Source organism: Achroia grisella, unplaced genomic scaffold (assembly GCF_030625045.1).
Source record: "Achroia grisella isolate CSIRO2021 unplaced genomic scaffold, CSIRO_AGI_Agris_v1 utg3972, whole genome shotgun sequence".
In the NCBI taxonomy this organism is placed as follows: Eukaryota; Metazoa; Arthropoda; class Insecta; order Lepidoptera; family Pyralidae; genus Achroia; species Achroia grisella.
Window position 1 is genome coordinate 806948 of NW_026712838.1, and position 26852 is coordinate 833799.

The 26852-nt window shown below is 33.1% G+C and overlaps 1 protein-coding gene across 2 annotated transcripts; it reads left to right on the forward strand.

Annotated features, from left to right (window-relative positions):
* The first annotated feature begins 310 nt into the window (after positions 1-310).
* Positions 311-25793, forward strand: LOC131844121 (G-protein coupled receptor Mth2-like). 2 transcript variants are annotated; one of them, XM_059192913.1, is made up of 9 exons: positions 311-1748; positions 2651-2895; positions 4047-4230; positions 7333-7411; positions 21731-21906; positions 22079-22271; positions 23221-23411; positions 24227-24253; positions 24609-25793. In XM_059192913.1, the coding sequence occupies exons 1-9, from the start codon at positions 752-754 to the stop codon at positions 24737-24739; spliced, it is 2223 nt and encodes a 740-aa protein (XP_059048896.1). In that variant the 5' UTR covers positions 311-751; the 3' UTR covers positions 24740-25793. The 2 variants fall into 2 exon arrangements, with proteins under 2 accessions (XP_059048896.1, XP_059048897.1); XM_059192914.1 differs by lacking the exon at positions 24227-24253.
* The last annotated feature ends 1059 nt before the right edge of the window (positions 25794-26852 follow it).

A 26852-nucleotide genomic window follows, 5' to 3' on the forward strand; every position in this document is an offset into this window, starting at 1 on the left:
GTTAAAAGTTAAACAAATAATGAACAGTAATTTCACAGTCATATTTGTCACAGTCATTATCACTTGCAAAAAATGTATATGTAATCCTACAAACAGTAAAACTTTTTTAAACAGTATATTGTAAGGTTAAAAGCCGCGGAACAGAGTAATAGTTTCGGCAAATGATAAATATTATATTTTAGTTATCAGTACGTAAGTAGATTCTAGGTAGGTAATCAATCGTTTGCCTCATGTTTATCGTCAAGTATCAGATAAGTGTTCTGAATCGCTGTCTTGGTTGTTTAGAGTCCTATTTGTAGTACGATTGGTGATGGCATATGAAAGGTCGAATAGAGTACCTTCCATATTACGTGCAAACTTTCCGTAATATTTTATTCGTTTGTATAGATATTACAGTAGCCTGGTGTGTGAAGATTTATATTTAGAAGTTATGTTTATAAACAGTGTTATCAAAAATCGGACGTTCTTATAGTAGGATCAACTAAGAAGTTAGCATTAAAAGCTCGTAAAATATGCGTCGATGTGTTGAATTGTAGTGAGTAAATTGGTGTGAGTTTCGTCTCGTCTACAATTTCAAGGGCGAAACAGCCTCTCGACCAATGTTGATCTGTGGGCCACGCCGGAGTCCGAAAAATCGTCATTCATTCCGTCGCCGCAACCGAACACGCCGCACGCAACATACTACCGGCCTAAAATAAACAATGCCCAGCATACCTATCGACACCCACCAGCTGGCGTGAATATATCAAACATGTTTCTTCACGAAAATCCCGTAAGCTTTACTAAAGCCATGTTGTCTTACATTTTTGTGTTAACTTTTTTAAGCTTAAGTGTAAACAGTGCAGATGTGCCCATATTTCATAAGTGTTGTCCGGAAGATCAGAACCTTATTAAAGTGACAGTTGATTTAAATATTACTCTTGATGTAAGATATGTATGTTTAAATGCTGAAGTAAGAGAAAATTATAACGTCTCCAGTGATGTTATCCCTCTTTTAGTGGTAAGAAGTGAAAATGTTCAATTTTATATGCCTGAGGAATGCCAATTAGAGTTGATACATACAATTGGACCCAATTTTGAAATTACAACTGATGACGATGTTTGTTACGATAGACTTGTGTTGGAAATTGTAAACGATCTATCTAGACAGATAGTTCCTAAAACTGTTGCATTAGCCTGTGTCAAAAACGAAACTAGAGACACATTGAGATCGACTTTAACAATAGATCACGTTCGTAAGTGTTGTCCTGGGCGCCAGAGGTATGATACCGTATATCATGTATGCAGAAATTCTGTAGAGTATAGTAAAGATGATTGGTTAATGAAGCAACTGACGAATTATAATACCGATAGCAAGATATATGAAATAGATTTTGGACTACATTGTAAATCAAATGAATATGCTGTAGAGTTGAGTGAATATAAGTATACTATAGATATCGAAGGAAGAATGTTAAAAGTAGGTAGCAGAACTGGAACAAACAAAGACATAATTCCTAGTGGTGAGTGGTGTATAGACCGTGAACATGTTAGGGGCGACGTGGTAGCTCGAGTTTGTACAAATGATTGTTCTAAATTCGATGCATACTGTCTGAGAAAATGCTGCCCTGTGGGACATCATTTTAAACCCCGACACTGTGGTAAATTTGCTAGTACTTGCGTACCAAACGCTGATGACGATGAAGCAGTGTACTTCAATATTTCCTCGTATTTGGACCCTTTAAAGGAACACTACAAAGATATTAAAGGCAAGTAAATGGTATAACTCCAGTAGTTCTATACAATTTTAATTTAATTTTAATTTTATACAGTTATTCCTTTAACAGTAAAGTTTCTATCTAAATATATATAATCAAAATAAATCAAACTAGTCCATTGCTTGTTTGGGGTCGCAGTAATTTATCCCAATTTACCCATAGATCAGAGGTTATATTTATTAGAGCTTTTAAAAATGGTCAATGAACTTTTTGTTTTTCATAATATTGCTTCAGTTAATTAATGTTTTACTTTTTGAGAGACTAACTAATTTGAAAATGGCAAAACTAATCAACTGTTAATTAATTAAAAATTAGGAGACATTTTTATGCAATAAAATCCCTAATTATCTACATATAAATACATATAAATGCAAATAATGTTCATAAAAGTTCATTCACTGCACTATCTTCAGTACTATACTATACTTCTATATTTGTTATTAACTTATCGATGTGTGTATATTGTCGATACTATACTTATGATAAAGCAATTAAATAGTCAAGAAGAGTAATCTTAAGAGACGTACATCAAAAGTGAGACATTGTTCTCTTGTATGATTTTACGGAAATATTGCCATTTCGTATATTTATTTCGTATATGGTAAATAAATAAACATAACGATACCACAAAAAAATGACGTCAAACATGGAGGCATACTATAAACATAATTTTTCTGCCGTTAATAAACAATATCAAAGTGAGGAGAAGGAATACAACACTGGAAAAACAATATATTTAGTTAGTTAACTATACAGTGCTGTATTATTATTAGACGTTTTTAATTATATAGACAATGGAGTATTAAGAATGAATATATAATTTTGCTTATTACGTTGCTATCTAATAGATAAATTTAATTACAGTTTACTATATCATTTATCTATATTTTTAGATACACTGGGCATTCGCACGGGCCTTGCTTGTCCACATGGAAGAACAGCTTTAAATAGATCATCTTTAAAGGATTATCAGTATCTGACACCATCAGGAACATTGGATTCTGCTATAAGTGTTGGAAATGATTATTGTATCGAAACTTTTGACACCCGCGACTGTCAGGACGATGTCACAGTAACTGCGGTGGTCTGTTTCATAGCACCGCCATCGCAATTTAAGGATTTCCGAATTTCTTTTGTAGTGAGTACATGTTTAGTCTCACAGTATGAAGATATTGTTTATAAATAGTCTGTTGCAATGTATCATGTTAGATCAACTTCCACGCGGCCTACTCTGGAAACCACTCCAGTTAATTCCTAGTGATACGATGGGCTAATTGACTTACTAGATGCTCATCCTATCGTCCTTCACTGGTGCCCTGCAGGTGCAGGTGGGTCATCATTATCTTTAAAAATCTCATTAACACTTCCTTCAAAACTTCAGCCTTGTTCAGAAAGTGAAATCCATTCAGATTGTAAAGCTTAATTGGCCACCAGTGTACCTACGCTAATAGTCTCGATCTATCCAGATCGACTTCCAGTATTGATAAAGAGACACGACAATAGTTTATTTTTAATCCATATTATGTTTCGTGATTTCAATTAGGTACATAAGTAATATACTAATATACAATGACGAATGCAGGAATATAACAAGTGTTAGCGATATCTAAATAGAAATACTTACTTGTAGTGATGTAAAATAAAAGAAACATAAATAGTGTTTAGTATTATATTACGGGAACGGAATTTGAAGAATTTGGTTATATAGAACAAGTTTAATAATTTTTCACACATCTTCCGTTCATGAATCACATATCTTTTAGGTACTAATTTTCAACAAGTTTGTTTACTGTTTGTACTTCTGTGTATTTTGGCAATTGTTTAAATATGTATTGATTTTTAACGTAAATACGGAAAAAATTAAAGAAAGGAGATGGTCATGGTTTTTGGGACTAGTTAGTTGTTTACAATTGTTTGGAAAGTAAATGCCGCAACGTATATCCTTTATTGCCTTAGATTGCTCTATGTAACATACACGACAATTATGGTCAGCATTGAAAACCTGTTAAATTTATGTTGATCTTCAATTACTCCAAAGTTGTTCAAAAAATGTTCACCCACTCGTGGAAAGGCAACAGTCCATAGTTTCAGCAGTCACATAACAATGTGATTGCTGAAAACTCTATTCTTTTGCAATATAATTATAGGATACATTTTAACGTAATTTATGCGGAAAAAGCCGTCGTATACAGTTAACTTTGTAAATGTATCTGGATTTGTTGAATTTATAAAATAATAATGAATCTTGAGATTAATTCATAATTTATGTGTTATTAATTTCACAAACAGCTCATAAGCATATCGAGCGTATGCTTGGCACTGACATTGTTGGTGTATTGTACCCTGCCGGAGCTGAGGAACCAGCATGGTCGGACTCTCACATGTCACCTGAGTATGATGCTGCTTGCGTATTCATGCCTTGCACGAGTACAGTATGACGTCGTTGAAAATACTCTCATATGTACACTACTTGGTGAGTCAGTTATATTTAGTAGTATTAATACTAGAGAATTAGTTTACATAAAATTGTTTGTTGGGTTATCTCTTTATCGGATATTTCTGTCACTAAGCATAATGTACGCAGGGGCGGATCTACCTAAGAGCTTTTTGGGCTGCAGCCCAGGGCCCCTAGGATACAAAAGGCCGCCAGTCCCCACTGAAACGATATTTATAATATAAAAAATTATCTAGAATGTTAAAAAAACCTATCATAAGGTTGGCAACCCTGAGATCAATCATCCCATACAAGATGCATGCGCATCTATCGAAATAAACGGGAAATTTCTGGTCTAGTTTTTTTTCGGTGTATTTTATTAGTTGAGTAATATAATTGGGTACGGTAGGTAGGCCCCTAAGTAGATTTTGCCTAGAGCCCTACAAAGTCACGATCCGCCCCTGAATGTACATACGAGTTTTTAGTACGAATATTAATAGACAGGAGACATTTCATTTACCACGTGATACATTGAGTATTCTTTATATAGGGAAAGCATAAAATCGTAGTCCATACGAATATGAATAGATGACTCGTATCAGGTAGGTGGTATTGGTAGTCAATAACAGACAGGAAATTCCTGCCTACAGTTTCGTTGTACTTGTCTGTAATTCAGAGCATCGTAAACATAATAACGTAAGATTTTACAAAGATGAAAAATGATAGATGATTCCTCTTACACATATGTATCCAATCTACTTTTGAAGATCTGTGATTAAACAGTATCTAACATAGAAATGTAGTTTTTGAGATAACAGGTTCCATAGATACTTATTTCATTACGTTCTTTATAGATACTGTAGATGGTTGAAAAATATTGTTTTTTATAGATACAAAATTGGATACATGTGTATTTATATATGTAGTTAGTTATTGGATATCGTTGCATTATCAGGTATCTATTATATTTGAATGAGTATAATATTTTAGATTAGAGTAAATATAACAAAACACAAAGAACGAATAAAATAACAGGATTTATCTTTAATTTCGATAATCGACAAACATCGTTCTGCCGGAAATGCGGTGCAAAGTCCAATTATGTTTTGAAACCACCTAGAAACCACTTAAAGCACGTAAAATTTCACACACATCGGTGTAGTTTTAGGAGGAGTTAGGTGACAAGTACCCGTACAGAAGAATTATATATATTCTGATAATATATTAAGGTATCACAATTAGGATTGACTAAATCAAGCATATATGGTAATATCATAAATTTACGTTATTTATACATGTGGAGGAAAAATATTTCAAAACTCCAGTAACTCATATCATAAAATCAAATCAAAAATTATTTTTCATGTAGGCCATTTTAGCTGTTCATAAAAGTTTTGTATTAATATTTATCCCTACCGTCCAGTTCAGTATACAGATTCAATTGAGAAGAACTAATAAGAAACTCAACTGTTTTTCTTTTTTTATTTACGTTGTGTACTTATGTATGTTTCTATAATGAAAATCCCGTACATAAACAACTATTGCTATGCACGTTTGACATTCAAGTAATCGTTTAGTGAGTAATACAGGCTTTGCTCAATAAATATGATATAACAGATGTTTTATATTTATTTAAAGGTAATACGGTATGTCCTTTGATATCTTATTGTAATTTTTTATATCTATTCAATACAAATATGTAACAGGTATTACATGTTATACGCAGAGCCATAAAAATGCTTTTACTATCGTTAGTTCACTTAAACACTTAAGTAATATGGAGTATGCCATAAAATTGAGGAAGGTCATGTATGTCGCCTTATTATAAGTGACTAACTGGTCAACTGAAGATGTATTACATAAACGTCCTCTTATCGATAACATTATTTTCTTTAATTTAAATTAGTCATAATCTAAAGGAAATGTATGTGTAGTATATGGTATTTCCATGTATTTTACTGATAATCTTTTAAATTTGATGTTTTCATTAATTTTATGTGACATAAAGTCTATTGGAGTCATAAGTAATAAGAAATATTGCGTAATGTGGTATACCTGATATTCTACATTGTCGTTCTTAAGGCATTATCAACATACTCAGTATTTTTACTGTCATATAATACCCTATAAATCCAAATGTATGTAGACACTATAATCTATATAATTATATTTTTTTTACATTATTTATATGGGATAAAAAGTAGCCTATGTCCAAATGATATAATATTTAATTTCGGTAAGGCCCTAATAGGTAAGAAAAAGACACTGTTTCTCATTTGTAATGTTAATAAGAAATAAGACTTAATAACTATACCACTAGACGAGTCTTATTTAGTTGTTGTTAAAAAGTTAACAGTTTTTTGCTAATATCCGTTAACATAGTTGCAAGGAACTGTTAATTTTTTTATGTAATTGGAGTGCTAAATAAGCTAACGGTCTACCTGATAAGTGGTAATCGCCACCTATATACATGAACTATTATCTAGGCACATATTTATCAAACGATGGTTGTTATTCCGCTCATGCATTGTTATTCCAGAGGATTAAGATGTATACCCTTGTACTGTAATTTCAACGTGTTTTCTGACTCTGTAACTTAAAAGATGTAACAGCTTAAAAAGCAAGCTGCTTGGAGATGAAATCGGCGTAACTGAGGCAGATAAGTTTTAGTAAATTTACTGCTTATTATGTTGTGTATTAATACTGATTATTATGTAATTCATACGGAACCATTAGAAGAAACCCTTTCGACTATTAACACGTATTGCGTAACAAAGATTAAAAATATCATGAATTGATAAACATTCTCCTTTGATCTTGATACTCGACTGAAAATTTTGATTACAATGTTTGTTTATTTAGGTACTATACTAAATTAAAATAGAGTGGTTGACTGTCTGTCTATTCGTTACCTTTTTACGACAAAACAACTTAAGGGATTTTGACAGGAGGATATCTATATATGTAAATCGCTGGTAATAGCTAGTAGGTAATATACTCGTATTGTGTTTGTAATTCGTAGGACAATATTCAGAAGTGTAACATTAATTATTTGGAATAATATGATATTGATTTTTTATTCTATTCTTATTGAGCTATTTATTGGCTTACAATAATAATTTTTATGTTTTGTTTGTACAGGGTATGGAATATATTTCGGTTTTGTCGCTGCATTTGCCTGGTTGAACGTCATGTGTGTCGACATCTGGTGGACATTTGGGTGAGTAATATGTAATACCAGTCTAAACCAAATATTATCAATAGGTACTAATGAGTAACTAACTGGATTATCGTGTGCGCGACATCATTCTGTGTAAATTGGACTGAGAGGCCTTTACTTCATTGGTATAAAATTATACTTATTTCAAAATTAATTTATATAATCTATACTAATATTATAAAGAGGAAAGATTTGTACTTTTGTGTGTATGTTTGTATTGAATAGGCTCCGAAACTACTAGACCGATTTGAAAAATTCTTTCACCATTAGGAAGCTACACTATCCTTGAGTAACATAGGCTATATTATATTTCCAAAATAATTAGGGATCCTTACTAAAACTCTAATAATGTAACCCAAGTATGTATTGATGATAGAACAAAATAATGTACTACGACTTTGTACAACACATCATTATCTACAAAAAGTTGCATATGTCCAACTATTATAGTTATGTCACAATAAGTGTTCTTTTAATTTATAAATTTAATTAAAATGCCGCCGCAAGAATAAGCCCTTTATTAGTATCTTGCTATTAATATCAAAATAAATTACTTTATATTCACTGGTTCAGTACCTTTACATAACTTTTTGAATTATTCAATTTGGACATTCCATTCGAAAGATATCACGTATTTAAAAATGAAAGTAGTAGAAAAAAACCCCGCTCGGTTAGCTATAAACCAAATGTATGTAACGTAGCTATGTAGGGGCGTCACTAGGGTACGGGAGGGGATACTTGCTAAGATAATCAGGGAAAATAGCGATAGCAGTTACTTCGTCAGGAATTGTTGCACCTCTCTTAAAGCATGGAAAAAAACTGCTGATAAATTACTACAAGATAGTATTTCGAAGGTAAATTACTACGAGATGCCTTTGTGGAATGAATGCACCATGAGCCATAGAGCACATATAGAGGCCGAGGATAGTACCTTAAAAGATCTTATAAATATCTCTGCTCTCATGGGCGGGATTACTTTTGTATTTGCTGGAGATATCCGACAGACTCCCTGTCATTAATGTAGGTACGCGAGCAGATATCATAACAGCATGCTTGAAATGATCTCCCTTATGATCTTTAATTGAAAGTTTAAAATTACGAACGAATATGAGAGCTCATCTTCACGGAACGGAATTATAGACAGTGATTTCCCACAACAACTGCTCAAACTTGGGGAAAGAATTTTTCCTACTCCAAATTTAAACAAAAATTATGCTATCTTTCTGGAGTAGAGACTTCCTTAGGTCAAATGGTCCATAATTCAGAAATTTTGATAGATGCCGTATACCTTGATCTCGAGAATTAGCTCGAAAAGACTTTCATTGGTTGTATTCTAGGGTAATTGTGTCACCTAAGAATGACTACTACTGTCAACGAAATAAACAAAAATTACATATCAACTGACACCGTCGCTAATATCGAAGACGAAGTTCAGTCATTCACCGGAATTCATAACTTCAATAATCCCTTCTGGACTGCCACCACACGAATTGACGTTAAAAATCGGAATTCCAATTATGCTTTTGAAAAATTTAAGTCCACCGATCATGTGCAATGGGACGAGGTTGCTTACTAAGGAATTGAAGGACAATTCAAATGTAGCAACAATTATCACCGGCTCAGCAGGACAATTGCATATAGCTCCCAAGTATTGTTGGACTGGCACAATCTATCATCTATAGTGTCATCGCGAAACGAGTCAATAAATGAGAAATAATATAATTACGAAAAAAGTACCGGGTGATTTTAAATGCTACAAATCTCTTGACACCGTGTGCAACATTCGACATACAGTGCACTACCTACAGGAATTTTTAAATTTCTTCAATCCTGCCGGTTTGCCACCCCACAAACTAAAATTAAAAGAAGGTACTCCCATAATGCTACTGAGAAATTTAAGCTCTCCCAGTATGTGTAATGGTACAAGACTTTTGTTAAAGAATTACGAGATAATGTGTTTGTAGCAATAATCATCACTGGGCCCGCGGCCGGACAGCTCGCTCACATTCCGCGAATCCCGATGATTCCGAGGGATTTACCTTTTAAAAGGTTACAGTTTCCTGTGAAGATATCGTGTGCACTTACGATAAATAAATCACAGGGACAAACGTTTTCGGTTGTTGACCTAAGAAAAGAGTGCTTCTCTCATATAGATAGATAGATAGACAAAAAGCTTTATTTTCAAATTTTACATATTATTATTCTATATATATGTATGTTGCCCTTTCTCGAGTAGGATCTCCCAAAAATCAATATATACTGTTATAATCTACAAATACCACTGCCAACGTAGCATACAGTGAGCCTTTAAGACAAAAAAAGGTAAGGTTGAATATATCCACCTAAAACCTCAGAAAAAGGAAAAATATAAAAAAAAAAACAACAAAAACTATAAATAAAAAAATATAAAAAATTTAACTCATTTAATTAGGTAGGATCAGATAAAAATGTAAAATATAGTAAAACTGTCCACCCGTGCGAAGCCGGGACGGGCCGCTAGTTAATTAATATATATAAGGTGTGTTGGCGCAGACAGACGAACAAGTGTTTTATTATTAGTACAGATGTAGTAGATAACGTCCATTTTTTTATATAAATGTAAAAAAACTGACATTGATTACATCATTCGTCATTGAACTCTGTGGATATATATGTATATAAATATTTACAGATGATCGACAGTAATGTTCTGTGGAATGCAAATGTTACCAATTCCTTAGAAATTCAAGGCCATGATTTTAATTATTACTTAACATAGTTACGAATTGTGAATAAATTTATTTATTATAGCAATCGGCCGGCGAAATATTTTAATATATTTAAAATATATCGTACGTCTCTGCTAAAATTCTAACAGTTCGACTATTCTTTTTATCATATTTATTAGAATTAGGCGTTAGTAGCGTGTTGTAATGTTGATTATTATTATCATGGTTTGTAGTTGCTTTAGTTATTGAATACGATTTATTATTTCTATGTAAAATTAATATCATAGATATAAACTATTCTCATTTTGGAATAAAAATGTTTTAATTGATATTTTAAATTAATAACAGTAATAGTATATGAAAGAAACCCTTATTCTATTTTATTTTGTATAATTAATTAGTTTTTGTTACCTAAAATAATTACGTCCTAAGTTATAAATTTGGAGAAATGAATACAACAACATAAAAACGTCAATGATACAGTATTAAAAATAATAAAGGTGTAAGATATGACATAATAAACGTATACTCTCATCTGTTACTTCATAATAACAAATTAATTTTTATGTCTGACATTATTTAGGTATATAAATCATGGGTTGTCTTGGTTTTAGCCATTTTCATGAATAATAAATAGGTGAGGAAATCAGGATAAATCCTGAGTCTATTGTGTTAAGTGATATACAGAAATTTAGATTTTTATTACCTTTAGTTATTTATTATTCATTAAAATGAGTCATGATGGCGGTCATGGAAACGGCGGGGCAGGGGGTGCGAAGAATCTCCGGGTAAGACCAGGCTACCAGAAACGACGACCATTGGCCCTGGCAACATACAACGTTCAAACACTGCGCACCGACGAAAAGCTAACTGAACTGGAGGAAGAGTTGAGCAGATTGCACTGGCATGTCGTGGGATTATGTGAAGTCCGAAGAAAGGGGGAGGACTCGATAGTCCTGAAATCCGGCAATCTGCTTTACTTCCGGGAGGGCGATCAACTGTCCCAAGGCGGTGTCGGGTTCCTCGTCCACAAGTCCCTTGGGAATAATGTTATCAAGGTCGAGAGAGTGTAGACTAGGGTAGCGTACCTGATACTCAGAATTCAAACGATATTCGTTGAAGGTCATCCAAGTGTACGCTCCAACTTCGACGCACTCCGACGATGAGGTTGAGGCTATGTATGAGGATATCTCCAGAGCCATACATAGTACAAAGACTCATTTTAACGTTATCATGGGACTTTAACGCAAAATTCGGCAAACGAAGCGGTGATGAGCTGAAAGTGGGGCAATTTGGTATTGGTGATAGGAACTTCCGAGGTCAAATGCTGGCCGGCTTCATGGAGAAGGAGAGCCTCTTTATGATGAACTCCTTCTTCAGAAAGCCGGAACACCGGAAATGGACGTGGATTAGTCCCGATGGTGCCACAAAAAACGAGATAGATTTCATCTTGTCAATGAGAAGACAGATTTTCAATGATGTCTCTGTGATCAATGCCGTCAAAATTGGAAGCGATCACCGGATGGCAAGAGGCACATTGAATCTAAATCTGAAACTCGAACGATCCCGACTGGTAAAATCTATGCTCCGCCCTACACCTATGCAGATCCAAAACCCCGAAAGCTTTCAACTAGAATTGCAAAACCGTTTTGAATGCCTTGGTGACTGCGTTGACGTGGACGATTACAGCAACAGGTTCGTGGAAACTGTCCCTGCGGCTGGGTCTAAACTCACTTCAAAACTCGCCGCGCAGAAAAATATCTATCTCTACCCTCAAACTGATGGATGAAAGGCGAAATATGGTCCTGCAGTCTCCGACTGACGCTTACCAGTATATTGTGTAAAGGAGGCTATTGAGAAAAACAAGGGCTCAAAAGTCTTTAACAGGGATTTGGCTGCCGGACAAAGCCAGCTGACGCGATTTAAGAGGGATGATGGCAGGATCGTATCGTCTAAACCCGAACTTTTGAGGGAAATTGAGAAGTTCTATGGACAGTTATACACGACAACACGGGCACCTGTTAACAACACGGCGAAAGACCCTAGAGCCAAATTAACCCGACACTATACCGAAGATATCCCGGACGTCAGCCTGTACGAGATTGGTATGGCTCTTAAACAACTTAAAAATAACAAGGCGCCGGGCGATGATGGAGTTACTGCTGAGCTTCTGAGGGCTGGAGGTAGACCTGTTTTACGAATCCTCCAGAAGCTATTCAACTCCGTCATCCTCGAGGGCAGAACGCCTCAAGCATGGCAAAGGGGTGTGGTGGTTCTGTTCTTCAAGAAGGCAGAGAAATCGCTTCTGAATAATTTCAGACCCGTAACACTGCTGAGCCATGTTTATAAGTTGTTTTCGAGAGTCATTATGAATTGTCTCGCGCGCAGGTTTGACGACTTCCAGCCTTCCGAACAAGCCGGGTTCCGAAAAGGCTTCAGTACCATAAACCACATTCATAAGCTGCGGCAGGTAATTCAGAAGACCGAAGAATACAACCTGCCACTTTGCTTGGCGTTTATGGACTATGAAAAAGCCTTTGATTCGATCGAGACGTTGGCTGTGCTACAGTCTCTCCAGCGGTGCCAAATTGACTATCGGTATATCGAAGGGTTGAAATGTTTGCATGAAACGCTACTATGTTAGTTCGCCTCCACGACCAGAATTCGAAGCCTATTCAACTGCAGCGAGGTGTCAGGCAAGGCGATGTTATATCGCCAAAGCCGTTTACCGCTGCGTTGGAAGATATCTTCAAGCTTCTGGACTGGAGCGGGCTGGGCATCAACATTAACGGCGAGTACATTAATCACCGTCGATTTGCCGACGATATCGTGGTCATGGCTGAGACCCTGGAAGACCTTAGCAAAATGCTCGAAGACCTTAGTAGAGTCTCACAAGGAGTAGGTCTTAAGATGAACATGGACAAGGCGAAACTTATGTCAAACGCCCATGTCGTACCTGCTCCCGTAAAAATCAGAGATTCTACACTCGAAATTGTCGATCAGTACGTATACGTATACTTAGGGCAAACTATCCCAGCTAGGTAGATCCAATTTCGAGGAAGAGGTCAATCGTCGAATCCAACTCGGATGGGCAGCGTTCGGGAAGCTCCGATATATCTTTTCGTCCAAATTTCCGCAGTGTCTCAAAACGAAGGTTTACGACCAATGTGTGTTGCCAGTGATGCAACACAGGCACAGAGACGTGGTCGCTAACTATGGGCCCCATGAACAAGCTCAGAGTCACTCAGAGGGCAATGGAGAGGGCTATGCTCGGAGTTACTTTGCGTGATCAGAAATGAGGAGATCCGCAGAAGAACCAGAGTGACCGACATAGCCCGAAGAATTGCGACTCTGAAGTGGCAATGGGCGGGGCATATAGCTCGTAGGACAGATGGCCGTTGGGGCTAGTCCTCGAGTGGCGACCACGGACCGGGAGACGCAGCGTGGGAAGGCCTCCACAAGGTGGACCGACGATCTGGTCAAGATTGCTGGAAGGCATTGGATGCGAGCAGCGCAGGACCGATCGTCGTGGAGATCTTTGGGGGAGGCTTATGTACAGCAGTGGACGTCTTCCGGGCTGCGATGATGATGATGATGATGAAAATGAGTCAAATATACACAGAGAATTGATAAAATATAGAACAATTATTAAAGCCGTTCTTTAATAATTGTTCTATATTTTAAATAATTGATAATAAAAAAAGTATTAACAAAACAAAATATTTATTGATGACATAACATTGTGAATCTACGTTAAGATTCTTAATTATCAGTAGCGTTTACTAGTGTAAGGTACCTAATACGAACTAGTGAAGTTAACGTTAAAATTATTTTTATACGGAATATATATCTTTACTGAGTACGTAATATATTATATGACAATTAATTTACATTAATTTTAGGTTGATATTACTTGCAAGTCGTCAATGCCTTTTTGTTTTTATGTGTTGAAAAATACGAAATGATGAATTATGTGTACGTGTTCCGATAGCGTTGTTTTAAGTAATTTCTTAGGATGCTATTCTTACTTACTTCTTTCCTATAATATATATATATATATTTATTTGTTTATATACATACCTTAGAGCTAAGATTTTATAAATTGTAAATCTATTTATAATCTAACATATAAACGTTGCTATCATGAATGAAACAGATGTGACTATATATTTCTTATGCAGTATCTCCTACTGACATAAATAGTTTTGCATTAATTAGTTTATACTTAGCATGTACTGAATCGAAGGTTTGCGTAATCTCAATTGTTCCCTATTCGGATTTGATTCGTTAAAAAAATATTGAAATCGTTCCGTGTTTAGACCAACGAATCAATTCGAATAGAGAATTCTGATGTATAGATAAATAATGTATCACGGTTGTAATTTTAAATACAATTATATAATTACATTATTAGAGATATATTTCAGTTAACAGCTTTTGTAGCCCTTATTAAATAATGCACGCAGTGGGCTGGCAGGGTACACAATAATAGATAGGTATATGTGATAAAATAATGAGATATTTTTTTATATTCTGGCGACGGTTTTGAATGTACATTTGTGTGAATGGGTATATTTATATTTTGAACTTGCTTTTGCAGCAGTCTCCAGGTTTTTTTTTGGTTTATCATGCGTAATTATAATTTCGTAAATGCCAAGTGCTGCTTAGAAATTTGTATAATGAAAGCTTTTATGTTGATTGGGCCAAGCTTTCGGCAATATTGTGGAATTCATGACTATTGAAACTAGCTGGTTTTGTGTAATTAATTGACATCCCCAGTTTCATTTATGATGCACCTAATTTACATTAGGTAATTAATTTGCTTAATGAAAATTAGGTTTATGACATAGGTAGCGGAATGCTTTCGAGATGGTATTGTGTATAAATTTTATTATATGCTGTTTCCTTAAAATTGTAAACAAAGCTTATACATACAGGTATATATTGGTTTAGAATTGATTTGCATATACTTGAAAACATACAATTCTTCGTTTAATGAGAAAGAATAACTAGTGGACACTTCTACTTACTATTCAGTATTTTCATTGGGATCTGATTGTTTGGTTTAAAACTAAACTCGGAATAGGTGCTTGTTTGGTACTATTTTTAACCGATGCTCTAAATAAAGAGGTTCTCAATTTTACCGCAATTTAATAAATATTATGTCACAATATTGCGATATATTATAATAGTACATTCAGATCATAACCCATTACATGTAAATAAACAACTTTGTATGATGGTATTAATCGAATCGATTGAATGTTTTTTGTTTTATATAGGGTCATCAAGACCCTATATAAAACAAAAAACATTGTTTTCTCAAAATGAAATAAATGAAATAGCCAAAGTTGTACTAATTTTTACGATTGGTCAGTGTTTCCTGTCAAACAAAGTGTAGTACACTTGTATGATGACATAGAAAAAATATTTGCACAATAATATTTTGTTTAAGATGAAAAGCATTGTTAATTCATTGTTTTTATGTAGCTCGATATGCTTTACAGAGAACCTCCATGTGCTCACTGAAACTATTTTAATACGGATACAATAGGGTTATTAGTAGACAGAGTTATGATCGAAAACACATGCTGGGTGTATGAATCAAACTTTACTATAAATATGTTCGTAAATTATATATTCCTATTATATAAATGTTATCACATGATATGGTTGGGTTTATTTATGGCAGACAATTTGGCAAATTTTGAAAAATTATTCACAACCCTATTAAAGTTCTTGTACCGATATTTAGAGGTCACAATTTTGTATAATAATATCATATAACACAACAATGATATATATATTGGCAAATCTGTTAGGATATTACCCATATATGATACCTACGTTGTGTAGTTTAGAGATTTCTATTCAATATATTCAAATTTATTTAGTTTTAATTTAAACATTAATGTCATGGTTATTCAACAATTCAGATGCACAAATTTATTGTAAGTAACATGGTACATCACACATATTATGTGTTTATGTGTTGGTACATGAACAGAGCCTGGAACAAAGCATATCTATAATTTTAATTGAACAATCAAATTAGATAAGAATAACAGTTACCATTATATGTATGTGGTTACGAGCTTAAGAATCCTCGCGTTAAATCTTTATCCCAATGAGCTAATGTTTGCAAATCGTTTACATTACACGGCGTTTAACATTGGTATATCGCTTTTGGTATATTAATGTAAGGCAAATAACTAAATTCATGTTTATATTGGACGATTTCTGAACAGAATAATTATTTAAATAAACATTGTTATAACTATACGCATTTGACTAGGCTAACCACTAACTAACCTATACATAAGTACATATCTATTGGTTAATATATTTTGTAGATTTAAATTATATATCAACACTAGCTGTACGCGCGACTTCGTCTGCGTGGAATTTAACTTTATTTTTTAAAATAAAAGTAGCCTAAGTTACTCGCTATTATTATATATATATACATGAGCTACCTGTCAAAAAAAGTCCTATCAAAATCGATCCAGCCATTTCAGAGATTATCCGAAACTATTTACAAAAATTGTAAAAAATATTATTATGGTATATATACCTTATTTATATTCATATGCATGTAGTAGAAAACGTTTATTTCAATATTACAAACAGTCACTCCAATTTTATTTATATGTATCGATTATGTAACCGTAAGGCCGGAGTTGGAATTGCCACATTTGTGTTGCAAATCACGAATATTATCTAGCTGTTTTTTGGCATTCCTTCTACTGTGTCATTAAAAAATCCTTTCAAACTAACAGTCTAAAGAGCTTAACTTATATAAAAGTCCAAAAAATACGAGTCGCAATAATGTCTAGGCTGTTCTGCAGCCAAATAAATCTCTGCATGCAATAAATTTAACATGGTGGAAAATTTTGTTGACGGTCTATAATGTATGCAGCAGTACATGGAGGTGAAATGACGATAATGATACATATGCACCATCAATTTATAATATAACAATAATGGCAACAAATTCTTGTAGTATTTTGGATAATACAATGCATGGTGTGTAAAATAGGTATAATCTGTAATACAGATCACCAGGCCCCCAACCGAATGCACATGTGATATACAATGCTTATTCTACACGAAATAAACTAAAGTATAATGTTTAGAGTTATATCGACATATAGATAGATTAATTGAAAATAGTCATTATATTGACTATATTATCACTAAATTGTACCTATATATGGTTAGATAAATAGTATGAATATGATTTTTAATATTTATTGTGTTATCATTAGTCATAAAGAAGTGTTTCCTATTACCAGCTTGTGATAAACAATTTATTATTGCCAATTCCGAAATTGGTTCACGGAAATGTAGTGTAGGTAGATATTTTTCTGTGCCGGATGCTCATACTCGATAGTAGACATGTAAACATAGCGTCCAATGGTAACTAGTACAACATTGTACAGTCTGTAAGAAATTGGGTGATAGTTTTCGATGATGTTGTTGATTGTCTTCCTTAATAAGAGTAATATTTTACCATTACACGAATAGAAACAAACTAACTAGTACTAATAGGTACTACAACAATTTTGAAATCAAATTGCTGATTACTCATTTTTAAAGCAATACATAATAATACAAAATTATTATTAGGTTAAATTAATTTGTTAATTAATTAAATTATCATCGACCAGAAATAGCACAACTTATTATTTTATTAATCTGAAGGATGAAGACTTCTCAAATCACAATACGTTTTACAAATATCTATGCCAGATATTATACGTAGGTATATATTTATATCTCAGTATCATTACATAGTATAAAACAAAGTAGTTGTCGCTGTCTATCCGTTCCTATGTATGTTTAAATCTTTAAAACTACGTAACGGATTTTGAAGCTGTTTTCTTAATAGATAGAGTGATTCAAGAAGAAGGTTTACCTATATAATACGTGTCCACCCGTGCGAAGCCGGGGCGAGTAGCTAGTAATATATATACTAATATAACCACATTAAAACTGATTTTAATTATTTTTTTAAATAAATAGAGTTTACGTCTATTTTTGTTACAAATGAAGTTAATTTGGAAACAACATTAATTTTTTGCATTATATCTTAAATAATTATAAAGTCAGTGCATTTTCTTGCATGGGATTAGTCTTAATATTTACCACACCACTGACGTAAGTACCTACTTGTTCGTTCATGTTATTACTAGCCCACGCGCTTCTCGTGGCTAGATGATTATACACCAATTCCTGTCAAATTTAAAATACAAAGAAGGTGGGTATTTACTTTTATTGTATTTGAATCGGCATTCTGCTGATCGGGATATCATTCATACTAACGTGGCATTGACACATGAAGTAGCCATATCTTATATTTACTATTTAAAATTGAATGCACAATAAATCACTGCATGAGAATTTTCCCATAAGAAATCTAGTGGTGTGGTAGAGGCTTTTAGATATCCGTTTTCTAGTAGTGTAATTTGATCCGATAGTCAGTCTCGTACGATATCTTCGGGATGACGAAGAGTTGGAATATACTCGTATGAATTTTTATTTTAACACTAGAGCAACACGCTAAAAAAAACATAGGAAACTAATATAGTTTCAATCAGCAGCGGTTTTTTTATGCTACAAAATTAAATATATGTTAGCTAACATAATCGTTAATTGCGTAAGGTTAGGGCGTGGATGTAGAGGGCTCATTGTTGTAATATATTTGTTGACTCACTCCCGCACCTAATAAGATACATACACTCCTATGGATTTGTTTACCACGTTAATTAATTCCTTCGTCCAATGGTGTATCCACACGCAAAATGTCTTGCCAAACTCTGAATGTATATATTGTTAATAAGGTCATCCTTAAAGCTGCACATTTGCGAGAATGACTCATCTATATACATTAAACATCTATTTGGTCAACCTTCATTTCCAGATTTCTTGTGTTTATAATAACGTTTTTAAAAAAGAAGAATAAAGTACTAGTTGAATTCAAATAAGATTACTATATTTTATTACTATAAAAAAATGCATGCTAAATAGCAACCTCAAAGATTACTGAATGATTATTAATAGAAACAAGATTCAAATTAATAATTTCTCTATAAACGAAATTATATTATAGAACTATATATTTCCTAACAAGGGGTTAGGAAATATATAGTTCTATAATTATAACTAAGCAGTTACTGTGAATGTCACGAAGATTATTCTTTTTTTTTCCTGGAATTGAAATGCCAAATTATCACTTTTAATGATTAATACCCTCTGAGTCCCATTGATACACATCCCATTCCAATCGGCATTGAATTATTACAATGGCTTGAATCTGCTCAAGACGGTTCAAACCTATAGCGGTGTAGCTATATTATGTAAAGTTATATCTGTCAGGCAAGACTTGACCATCGATGGTATTCTTATCTTCTGCGGGTTACACGTGCTTTCTATAATAGAAGCCAAGAATGTCGTCAGGTGAAGTTGGAATTCCCTATTACAGTCAGTACAATAGTTCGAAAAGTCATCATTTTTAAGGACTAAAGTTATGCCTCTTAATACACTCTAATTTGGCATATCACACCTACAAAATTAAAAAAATTCACAAATATTAATATTTTGATTAGAATAGATACCTACCTACTAATGTACTAGAAAAATAAAGTAAAGATAATTAAGTGATTTCAAATTAGTACTGACAAGGATATATTTTATATATAAATGACTTAGTAGGCGAGGTTTTAATTATACCACATCATTTTACCAGGGGAATAAATTCATTGTATTATCATATCACGCAAATATAGCCGTGTCAGAAAAAACACAAGGTTAGAGCTCACGAATTGCACAGACAAGTGTATTTTCAGAAGTCCCTATAAATTAAATTGTTGTGTATTACATGTTATTACGATGTTACAGTTTATGGATTAAGCATGGTAACTGTTGCTATAATTATGATTATTCACCATTTTTATTTGGAAAACATATAACAGATGGATGTGTGGTGTGACAAGAGTGGATAATATAAAAAATGAATACATTAAATTAAAGGAAGTGTCATAGTGGCGCCGGTGTCGGAGAGGCTGAAGAGTAATCGTCTGTCGTGTTATGAGCATGTAATGCGAAGGAAGATAATATTTTAAGGAAGGTGTTTCATATGAATGTGGATGGTTATAAGGGAAGTGAAAGGGCCGAAAAAGAGCTGGATGGACTGTGTGAAAGATGGTATGGTAAGAATGGGAGTAAATAACGAGATGACTGCAAGCAGGGAAGAGACAAAACTTTTACACCGACCCTAATTGAATGGGATAGGGAAGTAGATGATGTATTTACATTCATACAATCAATGACCACAGTACGTAGGTGCTTACATAAAATTGTTTAATAATTATACTAATTAATATTATCGGAACACTGTAGCTGCATATATATATTTGGCAGTGTTTTATCGTATCGATAGCAAATTAGTCTGTGACCTCATACCTAAATAGGAATCGGTAGTTAACAGATGCCAAGCCATTAGAATATATAGTAATAGTTTCATGAACTAATACACATTGAAACGAAGTGGGTGGTCATGTCAATATAAACAGTAATCTACACTTGGTGACTGATTTAACTCTGCATTCTTATAATTGTATTATTTTATATAATTACACTAAGAAAGCACGCTGAAATAAATTTCCTTGCACTTATATAATTTTAATGGGTTCACTTAAGTTTTGTGCTACATCCGGATATATTTATAAAAATATAGTTAGTGCATAGAAAAAATCGTTGGTAAACGTAAATAATCAATCTTTTAAATTTGCATTGGTCAGCTCATCAACTGACATGAGAAGAGATTCATGTTCAGCAGTGGGACAATGAAGAATATAATAATAAATATCAACAATATGATTAGACATTGTATTAAGTAAAATATTTAGTTTAGAATAAGTTAGAATTGTAGTATTCACAGATAATTCATTTTGAAAATCACCTAATTATAGTTTCTTAATTGGTTACCTCCTTTAAGGGATAAGTGATATTTTAATTAATGCGAATTTATTATACTATTACTATTAACTATATTATAAACACCGATACAAATGGTTATGGTATTTTAGCTTTAAATCGGTAATTTATTGTGGTTTTTCAGACGGACTTACACCAAAAGTTCGTGAGAGTTCGTGAAATTTTGCAGACGCATAAAAACAACTTTGTGTATCCATTTATATTTCTGAATGAATGAATATGGCGATGGAAACAGCGCCAACAAATCCAAAACTTAATCTAAGAGACGGCGCGCGGTAGGATTCTCCCTATCACGTTGAGTTTAAATATACTCAGCGATGACCATGTCTACTATGACATCGACTGTCGAAAATAATTCTGAGCACCCCATCTAGGATAATAGTCTTGATGACATGTTTATTGCCATTTGTATTGATACAACCAAAGAAACAATTTAATAAATATTACATGACTGTTTACAAAAATGTCTAGTGTTGTTGTGAAAAGAGTTTCGATCAATATAAGTGGGCTAAGAATGTTGGCTGAGTTATGTCTTTTAACTCCATTGTACAGTAAACCAGCCAACAGTCTCATAAGCAGCGACACATTCTTATTATGTGATATTTTGTTACAGCCGCACACGATCTTTGCAGAAAGGAAAGTCACAAAGAAATAGATTTATATGGTACTCCGTATACGCATGGAGTAGCTCGATTCTTCTCACACTCACAACTTTCCTGTTTGACACCTATCCTGTTTCGCCTTTTCTAGACTCAAACATAGGCAACGGCATGTGTTGGTTTGGTGCTGGTGAGTACAATATATATTCTCTGGGATTCTGCTGTAGTCTATAGTAATCGATCAGTTTCAAGTGACAATTTATTTTACAGAAACATTGATATATTTTCCTCAGCGACTATAAATTTAAGATTATATAAGTTGTAATGTTACACAGAATTATTTAATATTGTACTTGTTTCAGTTCAAAACGACAAATCCGATTGGCCACATTATATTTTCTTTGTGGCACCAATGGGTATAGTTACTTGTATGAATTTTGTATTGTGGGTACTGACCGCACGACACTGCGCACGAGTTAAATCTGAGATGCACAGGTTGCAAGCCGGTTCAGCGGGAGATCGAGCCAAACGACGCTTCAGAATCGATCAGGCCAAGTAAATATAATTTTTATCACAATATGTAAATATTTATATACATTTTTTTGAGAAATTAGTCTATTATATCTGGATTGACATTATGATAGGAAAATTTAAAAATCTAAATACATTTAACATATGTTCCGAAATTCAGTATTTTTTATTTTTTTAATAACAAATTAGGTTATGGCTGTATTATGAAATGTTGTCCTAGGATATGATATTTTGTTATATAAATATTGTATATTGTATATAAATATTGTACCGATGCTTCTTATGCTCCTAGCTAATTTAGATACGGAACACTAAAAGATCAACAGATCAGAACAGTGTTATAAATAATTTTCTCCCTCCTCACTATAAAAGCCAGAATAGTTCATGGGAAAAGTATATACAGTAATTCTATCAAATTTTCAGAAGCAAACGTAAATGATAAGGAATGCAGCTTCACGTAATCATTTTTCGTGGAAAACCTCTTTGCTTTGTAGATATGTAGTTTTGTGAAATGGGCGTTTTACTGCTTTTATGTGAATAACCTTTGCCAATCAGAGACATTTTGTCTTAACTGAATTTTAGAAAGAAGACAAAATCATACTTATGCTTTTTCTTTACATGTAACCGCATAGAATCAATTACTAAAGTTGTTCAGATATTTTGATTAGTTAATTAATTTATCTCCGCATTTTTGATGTATTTTTTTAATTTGATAGAAAAACAAATGACGGTTCACCTGATGCTAAATGGTAACTGCCATAACATGTATATACACATGAACATGAACATGTCTATGAAGACACACTACTAATTCGTTGTCATCTCGAAGAAGATATTATGCCTCCATATCCTGTAGTTTCATTATCTTTCAACCGATACATAGTTTACAAAGAAAGCTGTTTGACGGCAGAAATACGAGTAGAATACGATAGTAAAGCCTACAGAGGTAAGTATATATGCGTGTTTCTTACAGATATATATTAACTGGCAAATTGTGGGTGGTGATGGGTGCAGGCTGGGTTTCGGAACTGCTGTCTACCTTGACACATGAACCGCGGTGGCTCTGGTTCGTTGTTGATCTCTTAAATGAACTTCAAGGCGTTTTCATCTTCATAATACTCATATTCAAGCCGAAGCTGTACTACCTCATTAGGAAGAGATTGGGTATGTGTATTTCTATACATCTTAAATATTTGTCCTCTTATTATATATAAGAATCCCGAAATTGAGGTGAGCTATTTATCGGTATACGCTGGCGGAGCACCAGTGAAGTATGATTAGTACTAGAATGAAATCAGGTAAGTTAGTCCATAGTCACGATTTCACTAGGAATAAACCGTGGTGGTTTCCAGGGAGGATAGCATGGAGGTCACTTTATTCACCTACAGTCACTTCATTTATATCCACAAAATTATTTTTTCTTCACTGCACTTATAATTATATGCGGTATTATGAAGTATATAGTTGATTTAGAGAAGGAAAAGTTTAAACTGGAATCATTACAATGCAACTTTGTGTGTCCGTTATTTCGTCCATCAAAGCACTGTACTCATATGTCAGACTAATAATGACATTGATATCAAATTTTGAATAGTTGAAAATATTGTTAATCCTATTGTGACAATGCAATATAAAGATATATATTTTTATGTATGTTTGCATCTGAAGAAATAGAAATAGTTACATTAATGTCTTATTCCTTCGTAAGTAGAAAGTAGGTTACTCAGGATAAATATTACATTATTTGTAAGCCATCCCAGAGTCTGAGTCCGATTTGCAGTTTGCGGATTTATATTCATTATGGATGTTAATTAATCTTGCTTCCACTTAGACTAAATACTGGGGTATCAGCGTAGATAAAATCAAGGTCACACAATTGACTCCCCTTTGTACTACCTAATTAGACATAATATTTGTGACTAAAGAACAACCCATGAGTAAATGAAATTCCTGAAATATCAATATACATTGTTTTTCAGGTTGTTCAGGAATTCCAATAGATACAAGTATGTACTAGTACTAATGTTGTGGTTTAACTATCGTTCTTCTTTCATTTATCTTTTTGTCTTGTATAATATATAATATAACTTCTAATACTACTATAGACGTAGTGGATTGCCTAATATTTATTTAGTCATGGCTTTATCTAACAAACAATTTTTTTGAAATGACTACTAAAACATACTTTTTGTTGTTGTTATCTATGATTTAGTTAACATTAATCTTTTCGCTATGCACTCGAAAGTATGACATAATAATTATATGCACAAGCTGAGCACCTGATCATTGAAGATTATCATTGATTGCTTGTCTCTTATTGTAATTATGTATAATATCATTAACTAAAACTAATATGAACAGGGTTGGAGAAGCCGGATATGAGAAAGAGTGGCCCTTCGTCCTCTGCTCGCACTTCCTCAACCTACTTGTCTCGGACCATCAGCCATGAGCCAATGAGGATATCGTTGGCTAACAACGAAAAGGAGAAATAGGAACGTATAGAGCGCAAATATACTCACTGCCTCTCCACGTCATAATAATTTGTCACGCACCTACATAACTCACTGTGTGATTTTTGTATATGACTGCGCACATGTTTTCTAATATTTGTATTATTTTGTTATCGTTAATTGATAACATAATCTAATGGTAGCATGAGTTAGTAGTTTAACTTATTTTGACGCTCACATAATTTTTCTTGTGCACTTAGAATCCTATTTTTTATATAAATGTTACTGCACTTGTATTGCAGGAAGAAGAACTTATCTAGTCCTAGATTAACTCCTCTATTCATGAAACCGTCAAACTGATAAACTTATTTTAGCTACTGGACTGTTATGTTTTAAATAATTTGAATTATTTTCTTAATACTTAGTTAAAATAGGTTCGAAAAAGCATTTAGTTTTCATGAATAAGACAGTAGTTTTATATGTATCTTTGTTACATTTATTTGTCCTGTATTTATTATGAAGTATAAATTAACAGTAATTAAAAGGAAATATTGCATTTTTTATTATCTCATTACATAGTTAAGTTAGAATAAGTATAATTAATAGGTAGTATTTAAGAACTTTTATCTCAGTGCAAGTGTAAGAAAAGGATTATTGTTGCTACTTATATTAAAAACATGTGATTTATGAAATGTTATATGTTGCTTCAAGTATACGAAGATTAAGTGTGATGTCCATTTTAATTTTCATATCGTTCCAAATATTTTTTAAGTACCTTTTTAAAGAAAAGAATATAAATATATTCAATTAAAATAATTTTTGTTATCTAATATAGTTTCTATTGGTAGATAATACAAATTAATAAATAGAACATATTGGTAAAAAAGACATAATATTTTATTCGTAACTTATTTTTATTTAGTTAATTTTATTTCAAAATTTTGCTATGGCTATTTTATTTTTATGCTAAATCTCGCATTAGAGGTATTGATAGTAATTTGTATTTACTCGCATATATATTAGACAGTATATATTTTATAATGTATTCTACTATGTGTCTATTAGTAATAATCACCAGGTGTATTAAATAACATGTACAAGCTATAAATAAAAATATTTTATCATATTGATGCAATGGCTATTATTTTTAAGGTCCCGAGGTGATCTTTCGGGTTCATAGGATATGGGTTTGTATAGAGCTATGAAAGTCTATCTATTGTCTAAATAGACTATCTATTGTCCTATTGTAGTATAATACAAAGAATATATTTTCTTAAACTTGTTATTAATATCGCTGATAACTATTAAATGGATATCAAAGAATCACTATTATCGTAGAAGAGTCATCAAATGACGTAGCTGGTTGCCCAATAAAATTTATTAAGTATGAGCTAATCTGATATATGGTGACTATAAGAAAAGTGGGCTTGGCTAAATGGCTTACTAATTAATCTAAATTACCGTTGACGCAAATTTTGATGTTGGTCATATAAAGTTACATAACTGATTTTTTTCAGTAATGAGTATATTGTTTGGTATTTGCTTATACACATTAGTATTTTATTTCTTTATCTCTAATTAGTATAAAATAATGTCTTGCCTGGGTTTGTTTGCTTTTCGATTTGGTTCTTTTAAACCAATTGTTTTCAATATAGGTTTCAGTATTAGTATCATTGGGGTAGTAATGAGTCGTTAGGTATATATAATATAATTAGGTAAATAATAATAAAATTAGGTAAATAGGCAACTGCTAAACTTGTGTACTTTAGCTATTTCCATAGCATTATGTCGTATGGTATTTTGTTATGGGGCAAAGCAGCTGATATAGATACAATATTTATTTTACAAAAGAGGGCCGTTCGCTCCATTTATAGCATGGGTTCCAGGGAGTCTTTGCGAGAGTGCTTTAAGGAATCAAATATCCTCACCGTTGCTTCTCAATATATTTATGAAAACATCATGTATGCCAGGAAGAATATAGACAGTTTCAAAAGAGTTAGTGATTGCACTAATAAAAGCTTACGTAACAATAACAAACTGATTTTACCTAAATGTCGTTTGGCTAAAGTTAGTAATTCGTTTTATTGCAATTGCGTAAGGTTTTACAATAAAATACCAGAGTCTGTTATAAATCTGCCAGAAAAAAGATTTAAAT

Coding starts and splice junctions, on each gene's coding strand:
- LOC131844121 (XM_059192913.1), top strand. CDS start 752: ATGTTTCTTCACGAAAATCCCGTAAGCTTTACTAAAGCCATGTTGTCT. Junction 7,412..21,730: donor GACATCTGGTGGACATTTGG/GTGAGTAATATG, acceptor ATTTTGTTACAG/CCGCACACGATCTTTGCAGA. Junction 22,272..23,220: donor TTCAGAATCGATCAGGCCAA/GTAAATATAATT, acceptor TGTTTCTTACAG/ATATATATTAACTGGCAAAT.